Here is an 11949-nt window from a genome sequence, read left to right as displayed (position 1 = left end):
CCTGCGCCTCCCGCGCGCACCTGTCGGAGGTGGCGCGCGACCTTTCCTCGGTCCCGCCCCCTTCAAGCGCTGGAGCCAGATCTAGAGCTCACCTGGAAGCTAAAGTCAGCCAACATGGTGACAGACTAACTGTGCTGCTGAATGAAGAATATCATCACAAGAACAGAATAACACAATCAAGAAAGGTCGAACTCAAAGGAGACCTTGTATATTTGTGGCGGCCTGTTATCTTCTGATATCAGTATATTAGGCCACATGGACCAGTAAGTTGGGCAAATGTACACACTTTACACTGTGTTTACACTTATGTGTCAAAATTCTGGGGGCCATTTAGCGTTATATGCAGAAGATCCACTGAACCCAGAGGAAAAACGTGGCCTTAAATCGTTAACCGACGTCCAATCATGTGAATCTTATGTCTACCGTCTAGAGGGCAGCTTCTTCCATCGCATGCAATTATGGTGCCTTTATGAGTGTGGGCCCAGGGAAGTACGTTTGTGACGTACATTGCATTACCATGTTAACCAAACACGAAAATAATGACAAACAAAACCACTAGCACTGAGACACATCAGATAAGCTCAGATCTCTACATCGCACAGCCATATTCACACGATTCACAAAACCGCCTGTATAAAAAGTATGTTGTAATCATACTCACTTGAAAACAGCTCAAAGCAAGATAACTAAGTGTTAGTGAAGTATCAAAAATGGCTGCCTTTAATAGCCCTTGGAATTCTTTTAATTTCAGTTCATTTTGTAATTTTATGGAAAATACACTTAACATGTTTTTCGAACGCACAAGCTAGAAAATATACATTTTCAACACATTTATACAACATGCTGCGACTACTACAAGAATTCCAGTGTGCCTGGAATGTTGGTTTTATGCACAAATGGCAAATAAAAATCTCGTATCTCTACTCAAAGGGAAAACAATTGAATATCAAAATTGTAACTTAATCCAGTTTCCATTTTCCTTACATATACACAATTATCCGATGACATTGACCTGGACAAGCAGTCGGAAGATTCCTACATCCATATTTTTAGTTTTTCTATTTTATTTATCATATCGTGCACGCAGGATATTGGCAACAATAACAGAAAAAATAAAAGATAAATTAAGAAAGAAATTACAATCAGTATACTCTGCACCAAATGAAGCTTATTATCATTGTCCTCAAAGTGCAGTAGCTTTGAAAGTTAAAATGCGGCACTGCACTGCTGCTGAACTATTACATGGCTTAAAATGAGGTTTGGCGGCTTGCAGAGGAGTGCAACAGAGTGCACGGCTCCACTGTCTCTGTCACACCCGTCACTTTTTGTGTGGGTTGATGGTCTCATAAGTGTCTTGGGCATGGGGGGATAATCCCTGAGCGAGGAAGAGAGAAAGAACAGCGGAGAAATAAAGAGTCACCATAAAGATATACAATATACTGCATTTACACAGTGCTTAATAATCAACCAGGAAAAACACCACAATAACAACAACAACAATAAGAATGATAGTAACAATAGGTTTAATAATACTTACAGCATAAAGGCCTTCCTCAGGTTTTTTCTGTGAAATAAAAAATAATGTATTAGCCAAATTAACGAAAAGAAGCAACATTCACAAGAAAGAGCAGTGTGTGTCGAACGGGGGAGTGTTGTGTGCTGTGTGAACGAAGGATCTTTCACGCTGTGCGAATGGAGGAGCGTCCGGCCGAACGGAGGAGAGGGGCATCCTGCTCCGTGAGAACGGAGGAGAGGGGCATCCTGCGACGTGCGAACGGAGGAGAGGGGGATCCTGCAGCGTGCGAACGGAGGAGAGGGGCATCCTGCGGCGTGCGAACGGAGGAGAGGGGGATCCTGCTCCGTGCGAACGGAGGAGAGGGGCATCCTGCGACGTGCGAACGGAAGAGAGGGGCATCCTGCGACGTGCGAACGGAAGAGAGGGGCATCCTGCTCCGTGCGAACGGAGGAGAGGGGCATCCTGCGGCGTGCGAACGGAGGAGAGGGGCATCCTGCGACGTGCGAACGGAGGAGAGGGGGATCCTGCACCGTGCGAACGGAGGAGAGGGGCATCCTGCGACGTGCGAACGGAGGAGAGGGGCATCCTGCGACGTGCGAACGGAGGAGAGGGGGATCCTGCACCGTGCGAACGGAGGAGAGGGGCATCCTGCGACGTGCGAACGGAGGAGAGGGGCATCCTGCGACGTGCGAACGGAGGAGAGGGGGATCCTGCACCGTGCGAACGGAGGAGAGGGGCATCCTGCGACGTGCGAACGGAAAAGCATCCTGCGTTGTTTACGCTATTGTTACTCTCTGTCTCTGCTTTGTCCCCCCGTCTGTTTCGGCCTCCTCATGTCCCCCCATTCTCACCCTCCTCATGACCCCCCATCTCACCCTCCTCATGTCTTTCTCTTTCCTCCCTTCACTTCCTTTCTCTTCTTTTTCCCTTTCTGCACAAGTTTCAGAAAGTTACCAAATCGACCTTGTGACAGCATGACAGTATCTTCCTCCTCAGAAACAGGAAGATGAAAAAGAACACAAGCAGAGTGATGTCACCCTTGTGCCTTTACATCCATGCCTTTATTTACTTTCAGGCTACTTTATTTAAATCTGAATATCAATGTCTTAGCATGTATGTGGTTTGAGCTACATTTACCGTCACATGTTTGTGGTTATGCTTTTTAAAGCGGGGGACTTTGCTGTCAGCTTCAGTTTCTTTGCGTTTGTCAGCCTAGCTGGTCCAGTCCAGTCTCTCGGCCAATGAGTACTCAGTGGAAAATGACACGTTTAAAAATAACATTGACTGGCCATCTTTTAAAGAGGAAACTGTCTGTCAGACAGAGTGTGGGGGAGATGGAGAGAGATCCAGACAGTAACGCAGAATAAAGAGAAAATAAAGAAACCAGAAAATAAACTAATAAATAAACTTGAGAATGTTTCAAGAGCCAAATATTCGGAGTGACGAAAGCCTCTGGCACGTCTTTGTATTGTAAAAATGAATTTCTGATTAAATGCACCATGTGACCAGCAGGAGCACACCAGCCTTGCAAACTTCGTTCTTTGCAAATCAGTTTAGCTGGAAACGAAACTAAAAGCAACCCACTCTATGGTTTTTAAATACCACAGTAAAAAATAATCCCCTGGTCAAATTCTTATCAAGAATATTGTTTTCAATGGTCGTTGTTAACCGTTTGCAAAGTGTGATGATCAAATTGGTTCGATATCCATGTAGGAGATCTACTAAAATATATGAATGCCCCACCCAGAGCGACATAATAAACATCACACCCCCTCGAGAATTCTACGGTCTACAGACAAATACTGGCTCTATAGACACCAACGGACAGTGGGATCTTACCTTGCCTTCTCCGCTACCCTGCGATGGACCTGATATCTGTATGGAGACACAAGCAGACGGCCAGTGAGGCAGTGAATCAGTGAGGCAGTGAATCTGGCCGGGGTGTGTGTTTGCGCTCGGCTATCGCTCAGTGTAAGAAGTGTACCTTCAGCCTGCAGTAGAGGACTGTGAGGACGATTCCGTACACGAAGAGAATCCCGTCCAGCACGTAGCAGATCGCGGGTTCTGCCTGAGCACCTGCACATCGGGACAGAGAGGAATTGATTCCACTTACAGAAATTCTCCTTTCACTGTCCATCATGAACATTGCTGCCTTCATAACAAACACAGTATTTGTACATTTTCCCAAGTGTGGAATCATTTTGCACGATGCCAACCAACAGCTTTTGCCTTCAGAGCATAAATCAGTGTTTTTTTTTAAATTTAATTTATTTTTTAAAGAAAGATACTATTCCATGGTATGTGTCCTGAGATGGGTTGGGGCCCCATCCTGGGTTATTCCCTTGCAGCCGTACCTTCCAGGATAGGCTCCCGACCCCCCGTGACCCTGGATACGACAAGCGGGTATAGAAAATGGATGGATAGATTCTCTTCTGCAAACTCCACCACACCAGGCAGTGGTGGGATTTATACTGGTGGCATTATGATGATGGACCTTCACAATCATCGCTATCCATATTTTCATCGTCATAATCCAGACCAGCATATCCCAGGCAGCGTGAATCTCACAGCCATCTTTCGTGTCTTCAGTTTGCTCTCCTCGCATTTATCAGGTTTCATCTAGTTGCCCAAAAATATGCTGTATCCCTGTGCCGACGGTGAACAGTCACGAAGTCAGCGCCCCTACCGAAGATGACGCCCTAGGCGGCAGATTCTGTCCCCACATGGACTGACCTGCACTGCTGTCCTGGATAAACGGTTGGAAAATGGATATATATCTTTTTTTTTGTTTGTTTGTTTTTCCAAACATACCTTACCACTTCTATAAATATCCATCCATCCATTTTCTGTACCCGCTTGGGTCGCGGAGGTCCGGATCCTATCCCAGAATCTCTGGGCGCAAGGTAGGGAATAACCCAGGACAGGGTGCCACACGTCACGGGGCACACACATTCACACCGCCGGACAATTTGGTAACTCCAATTAACCTCAGCGTGTTTTTGGTCTGTGGGGAGAAATCTGTCTGTTCCTATGAAAGTCATCTGCTAACTGGAGAGATCTTGTTTTTTGCTTCCTGACCATTTAAACATTTTCTATTTAACTGAGCACCAGAAGGTCAGAATTTTGCTGGTTGCTGACGGCTTTAAAGTAATTTAAAGGGAAAAAAAACCCATTAAAACTGAGTTTATGGACTGTTTTCTGAGGAAGACATTAAATTATTATTCAAGTTACTATTATGAAAAGGGTTGTGTTTCACTGCATCCTGAGAACAGTCAGCTGCAGTGAGTTGTCATGTATTTCTAAGATAGCTGACGGCATTCTAAGGGTGGTTTGCAGAGGTTCCCCGTTTTTAGATGAGAACCATGAAACAGAAGAACACCCTGATCTTCGCAGTTACATGCTATATTTACTAAATCATAGTAATCAGTGCTTTATTAATCCCCGTGGGGAAATTGTCTTTACGCCTCCCTCAACGTGCTCTTTGTAGAGTAAGCTGTCTGTGAAGGGCAGCCACCGGTTGGGGCGCCCAGGGAGCTGGGGGTTAAGGGCCTTGCTGAAGGACCCAAAGACATGCTGAGCCCAGTTTTGAAACAGCAACCTTGTGATTACAGACAGACTTAGCCCACTGAGCCACACGCTGCCAAAGGGCTGGGCTTTGGTTCATAAATATTAGTTAATAAACGATAAAGATTGTAGGATCATAAGAGAGTCACATTAAACGCAAGGGACTATTTATGTAGCATTTTTTAAACTAATATTTTTTTTCTAAATTTTTAATTAAGAATTGTATTTTTTTTTTGACATTTTTATTAGAATTAAAATTCAGAAAGTTCCCAATAGAGGAAATTCACAGTTTCTATTATTATTTTGTATGTATAATTTTTGCCTGTTGACTGTTTTTAAAAATATACATTCTGTTCTAGTCAATAGTTTTTATATTATGTCATTTTCTAAAAATAAATCATTTCAGACCTAATAACAGGTTATAATTTCAGCAAGAAACCCTTCAAACAAATTTAGTTAATTTTAAAATTTCTCTATAGCGATAAACGATCCGGCAGGTTTAATCCGGTTATTGATATAGTTCTCAATAGCAATCCTCTATTTGTTTCAGCATGTTTATAATGTATATGAACATTACCGATCAATTTGCAAGAAAAGTTAAGTTGAGGTAAGGTTAATACATCGTATAAGTATCGTACTAAATGTCGTAGCATTAAAAAATGAGTTCACGGGACCCACAGAGCCAACCGAATCACGTATAGCTTCTTGTAATCGGTCGTGGATACAGACTTGCATAGTTATCATTCTCACATATTTTAGTTACCTTTTGTGGGGGTGTACACATCCCTCACTGGTATAATAGTTATCACCCTATTCGACTTGCCTGTGGAACCTTAGACTCAAATGGCCATCATCCTGTTTATCATTTGTTTTCTAGTGTTCAGAGATGGATGTTCAGTTTCTGCTCTCGGCCTCGGTGGAAGGTGTAAATTCAGAGGAAAGGAGCTGGTCACGCAACGGAAACTCACTGGCTGTGCCGCAGCTGAGCAGCAGGACGGCGACGATGAGGGGCCCTCGCTTCATGGTGTTTGGCCGGCGGAGGCTCGACGGGCGATGGCGCTGGGGGAGGAGGACGCTGCGACTAGCCGAAAGTGTGGCGGAGGCGCAGCTGGGCGGCTCTGGCGGAGTGTGTCCGTTTCGTCGCTAGGAGGTCTGACCACTTCCTAAAACCCTTCCCACATGTTCAGAAAAGAGCGACACGACAGAAGTTCTGAAAAATCCTCTGTTCTTAAAGCTTTTTTGTAAGAAGCCCAAGCTATATCAATATTGCCGAGCTCTGTGATAAAATCAGTGACACAAATATGTGCCATGCGATGCTAACAGAAGCCAGAGCTGCGCAGAATTTGCCAGAAAATAATATATGATCAAGGGCATAAACGAAGGTGGCTCCAGAAAAAAAGAATGAAACTACCAAATTTATTGATTAGAGCCAGTGAACTTTAAATGATTGAAGTAAGAAATTCAATCATTTATTTAAATTACTTCACACGTAAAGAAAAGTGTAAGTCAGACTTAGCGCTGCAGGCTGACACGAATGGCCTGAGTCAGGGTGGGCATGGTACTGCACAGGGGATATGAACCGACCACTTCCTGGAACACGTCAAAGCTCGAGTGTAAGTTAGGTTTAACCCCTTATCAGGAGGCTACTTTTTAGAGACCCTCCCCAGTTTATCATAACCGAACAAAATGTGAGATTTAAACAAAGTAATACTGACTTGCCAGTCCTGTCCATTGTCTTTGATGCATCTCTATAGACCTGACTGCTTGTATCACAGGAATAACAGACACTGACGTTTCCTGGCTTACGAGCCGCACCTCTTGATGCACTGGTTAATGACAGTGATGTAGACTGGTGGCACTAGTTAAAATTAGGTGCATTAGCTGGACACATCTGACAGCATTTTTGACTGATTTAACAGGAAGTGTCTTTGCAAGCGAGAGCTTGCTCTGTGCAAAAAAAGGAACAGAGCTGTTTAGAACAGGAACCATGTAATATATAGTTTTTATTAATTTTCCTCAAACTACAAAAGTCTTACACTTTATGAAACATTGATGCCCCTGTGGATACGACCACAAACTGGATATAGACTAAAAAGCTCTCAACGGTCTAACTGCTGACATCATACTGATAGCCGAGTGACCTTCACGTTTGCATTTATATTGTTGATTATTGGCTACAAACAAACACTTACTGAGGAGTGTAACGTTCCTCCGAATGATGCAGTGGTCTCCACAATTACGGGGGAGGGCATCTGCATTAGGACTTATGAAACCTAGTGAACATGAAACAGAGAAGCTAAACAGTGACAACAGGACCCAGTGGGCCTGGCCAGGGTTCTGGAAGCTGGTGGTTGGCAAGTTCTGCGACTTCAGCAAAGACCTGGACTGGGTATTCAGTACTTTCACAGCACAGGCTGCGCTCTACCAAGGACAACGGTCTGCCGCTCTCAGCAGTTACCAAAATCGTAATTACTTTCAACTGGCAAAGAGCAACAAGGAAAAAAAAAGGTGCACAAATGTAAATTAGGGTCACGTGTTTCGTAGGATAAGACTATCCCGTTGCCGGTTTTGGGGGACCGACCATAGCGTGGACGTGATGACCCCTGCCAATATGGGACAACAGTGTAGGTAGTAGATCTTCCTCCTGGGGAGGCTTGGGGTGGCCACACGCATATCGGATTTTGAGCTGGAGAGGAAGGTAGTGTGACCACCAGATAAAAGGGCACTGCCAGTTTCTGTTTCTGGTTGGTGGTCTACAGTTCTGGGAACACCTCACAAAGCTGAGTTACCGGAGAGGTAACAGCTCCTGATGGCTTCACAGGAAGATCCAGATGTGACTGCAGCTGCTCGTGCTAATGGCTCGGTGATAAAGACCCTGAATCCTGTCACGACTGGTTTGGACCAATGACACAATTAGGCGAGACGGACCAAAAACAGGAGCAAGTCTATTACCCAAAAGCATGGTGATAGACAAACACTCCATACCAGCAAATATGCGTCTGCTGGAGGTCATGGACAATACAGGGTCTTCCTGCTCAAGTATGGAGGCAAAAAAAGAAGGTCGGGACTAACAGCTATATGGAGACAGCAGGCAGAGAATGAACACTTCTACTGAAAAGGACATGAAAGGACAAATTTTTAAAAATTGAACAAACATAAACTTATTTAAGGAACTGCTATCCAAATGTTCTGGCAACTTCCTGGAAATTCTAACAAGAATGAGCAGCGAATTCCAAAGACTGTCTGGTTGTATAGACCGCCTGTTTGTATAGCCAGAGGAGCCTGCCGCTGTCTCCTGGCATTTCAAGGCGGCATTCCCACCTGCGAAGCTTGCTCAGTGCTCCGAGAACGGTGTTCTGGTTGGCCTCTAGGTGGCAGTGCGACAATTTTATTGACTTTGAGTTGAATGAAATCCTGTGTTTTACAGCCCCTGCAGTGATAATCATTTTAAACCTGGCCGAGGAGGACAATCTCCGCAGCAGCGGTAACGTGTGGAAGGCTGACGGTAAAGCCCTTTGCTTCCGGTTGTGTAACAGTACGTGGGAAGTGTACAGTCGCTTTCTCACGCTGATGCTCGAAAACCGATTGAAATATCGCATGTGTCAACATGCCGTTGCAACATGACCTTGGCACGAAACTGTGCTACTCAGGTGTTAATTGCTTACCTCAGTGTGCCGTTCCGAATGATACCGATATGCTGGGCTCTGTGGGGCGGATTTTAAATGTGTTTTAAATGCTATTTATAGCTGCGCTCCAGAATGCCTCTGTGACCTACTGAAGCATTATTATTAGCCAGCTGAGTGTGATGCTCTGACAGTCCAACACCAGCTTCGAGGGAACATTATTGGCCAATGTGAATTATTTTTAATGTCACTTGTCTATGCTTCCCCTTCTCACAGTTACGCACAAGCATGAAAAAAACACTCTTAGGACGACTGAAAGTACTCATTCTGTTTTTTTAATATATAGGCTATATATACAGACCAGAGACATCTGGACTGTCGCGCTATTAAGTATATCTTCCCCAGATTGCCAGGAAAGTCCCCGATTCAAAGAAATGTGACGCTTTCTCTAAAGATGTATTTTTTCAAAAGAGGAAGTGCATTGATATTTAGCTGCAACTACAACAACGATGATGATGATGATGATGGTGATGACTACTGCTGTCCAGCCTACAGGAAGTAACAATCATCAGTGTCACTCCTCGTCACCACAATAGTGACGGCAAAAGATGCCAAATATGCACGTGAATCCGTTGTTCACGCCACTCCCGTTCACATAGGAATTAAGAGCGCCAGGGCTGGATCAGTGACTGCATTTTATGGCACCTTATACTGGTTTATTTAATGCTAAAAGAGACATTTTTAAATGTGTCTGTTTCTGATGAAAACTTGAATTCTGCAAATCACGGAATGCGTGTCAGGATTACCTGTCCACAAGGCAGAGCACCAGTCTAGTAGAGGTGAAATACAAAGGACAGGAGAGAGGACGCTGTAGTGTAGGCTGCGGGAACGAGGTCAGAATTACACTGTAGAGAGTCATTTTTTAAACATACACTAAAAAAGGCAAAGAGGCTCATTACTGTCCTCAGTGCAAAAAAAAAAATGTGGTTGAAGTGTGATTTAGCTAAAGCAGATGGACTGGGAGGGGCAGCACGATGGTGCAGTGGTTAGCTGGGACCCGGGTTCGAGTCTCTGCCTGGGTTCCATGTGTGTGGAGTTTGCATGTTCTCCACGTGTCCCTGTGGGGTTTCCTCTGGGTGCTCCGGTTTCCCCCCCACAGTCCAAAAACATGCTGAGGCTGACTGGAGTTACCAGATTGCCTAAACGTGTGCATGTGTGAGTGACCCTGTGATGGATTGGTGCCCCATCCTGGGTTGTTCCGTGCCTTGTGCCCATAGCCTCCAGGATAGGCTCCAGACCCCCCGCGACCCTGGTCAGGATAAGTGGTTTCAGACAATGGATGGATGGAACTGGACCATGTGACAGTGATTGGTTATTGCCATTCGTTATCAGGCATGTTTAGAATTAACAGATCTTTTATTGTGTGGGACAGAATGGACAGGGTTTGCTATTCCCACACGTTTCTGCGGTTACTTTTGGTGCTTCAGTTTCACACCCACTCTCATGTCTAATGATTACAGGGTGTATTTCCATAGAAAATAGTCTACAGTTTGGATTTGGTACTGAAACACACCCGGGGGCAAAAGTATGCAGCTCCAGAAGTCTAACTGCTGGTACATCTTGTAGATACTGAACTGCTTTGTGGTGTCATATATAATGTAAAAGTTTGCAAACTACTCTAAAAACCCTAACAGCAACATAGTTAGCCTAAAGCAATCCTAAAACAAGTTAGCCAAACTGACCGAATATACAAACTAACTTAATGCTGCAAATCCACACATGCGCTTTTGTTTAACCTGAAAAATAAATGGGAATAAAATAAGTGACAAAGCTGTATTTGTAACCAAGTGTAGTGAACACTGCATACTGAACATGGCATGATAAGCTTAAGAAGTAGAGAACCCTGGGAAATGGAGTTTGGTAAATGGTTATGGGTGCTACTGGATGTGTCATAATACTGGAGCAGTATGCCAGTCTATATGGTTGAAAGAGCATTTTTTTTTGTATGAAATGAATTATAGGGTGGGTGTTTGGAATAGCCAGAATAGAATAGAATAGCCAATTTATTGCCATTCAGAACATACACTGGTTAGTGCACATGAGAGCAAAATTATGTTGCATTGACTCACCATCGGCCTAGCAGAGTGTATAAATACTAGAAAAAAACTTAAACTTAAAAATATAGAGTCTAAACAGAGAATAAATAGGAAATATAATATATGTGGAACTAACATAAAAATGTATTAACCGCAGTATAGCAACATAAACCAAAGTGCAAGACCTATAGTGCAAAAAGTTCTTGAAAAAGTGACATGTGCATGGATGGCGTGAGGTGGAGTGTGGGGAGGGGGGCAGGGAGGGGGTTGGGGAGGGGTTGCGGTTTCATTCTGAAGCAGTTGACAGCATATAAAGTTATGGATTAGAAACTCGACATGAAGTCTGTAGACAGTGACACTTGTACAGAGAGTAATTTTGTGTGTTACATGGTGGTGCTGGGGAAGTAAATCTGTCAGTGCATAAATACGTTTTTGGCTCTTTGTTAGGCCAAACTGGGGTCCTGGTTTTGCAAGATGAATGATGTGAGTCTCAACGATGGATATAATGAAGGATGGTACCAGAGCAGAGTGGGGGACACGTTTCTGATGGACGCCACGGCACATGACACATCTGGCTGAGGTTCAACCAACATTACTTCTCATGTCTATCCAACAAACAACATTTGTCTTGTGACCCTGGATACACCAAAGAACATCTGGTTCTCTGCTCAGTGTGCAGTCTGGTGAAAGAGTCTGGCTCAGCACCTGTTCTGATATTGACTCACTTCTGTATTTGTATGTGAGATATCAGGATGCTTAGTGAGATTGCCCAGTCCATAGAAGTCATGTATGTATTTTAGTAAAATGTATTTTCACTGGAATTAAACTGCTACAATAAATGTACACATGTAGTTCCACACTAAAAACATACCAATGGATGATATTTTATTTTTGCATATCTTAGGTTCCCTTTTTTAATTTTCACCACCTTCCTTAAACTCACATTATTAAACAACTAATCAATTCCAAGATTAATTAATTCAGCCAGTTCAGTGCCTCTCTCTCTCTCCCCCTCTCTCTGTCAGAAGCTAAGCAAACAGCTAAAAGTTAAAGATGTTTCCACATCTATATTGGTGTTTGTCTTCAATATCAAGTGCTCTGACTGAATATAGGCCTCTCATTTAGTATAAATTTAATCATTATTCTAACT

General features: G+C 43.8%; 1 protein-coding gene and 1 long non-coding RNA gene across 2 annotated transcripts; one reads left to right on the top strand and one right to left on the bottom strand.

Moving 5' to 3' along the window:
• Window positions 1-697: 697 nt before the first annotated feature.
• On the bottom strand, window positions 698-6246 carry LOC111833140 (high affinity immunoglobulin epsilon receptor subunit gamma-like). Its single transcript, XM_023791097.2, has 5 exons — window positions 6049-6246; window positions 3501-3592; window positions 3356-3391; window positions 1538-1564; window positions 698-1375 (listed from the first exon to the last, which is right to left on the bottom strand). The coding sequence occupies exons 1-5, from the start codon at window positions 6101-6103 to the stop codon at window positions 1319-1321; spliced, it is 267 nt and encodes an 88-aa protein (XP_023646865.1). The 5' UTR covers window positions 6104-6246; the 3' UTR covers window positions 698-1318.
• A 2219-nt stretch (window positions 6247-8465) lies between these two features.
• On the top strand, window positions 8466-11667 carry LOC111833141 (uncharacterized). The gene is made up of 2 exons (XR_002835686.1): window positions 8466-8585; window positions 11247-11667. It is a non-coding gene; the product is annotated as an uncharacterized lncRNA (long non-coding RNA).
• Window positions 11668-11949: the final 282 nt, after the last annotated feature.

This window comes from Paramormyrops kingsleyae, chromosome 4 (genome assembly GCF_048594095.1).
Source record: "Paramormyrops kingsleyae isolate MSU_618 chromosome 4, PKINGS_0.4, whole genome shotgun sequence".
NCBI lineage: Eukaryota > Metazoa > Chordata > Actinopteri > Osteoglossiformes > Mormyridae > Paramormyrops > Paramormyrops kingsleyae.
The sequence above is the reverse complement of the archived record's forward strand: the minus strand, read 5'-3'. Positions and strand labels throughout refer to the sequence as shown.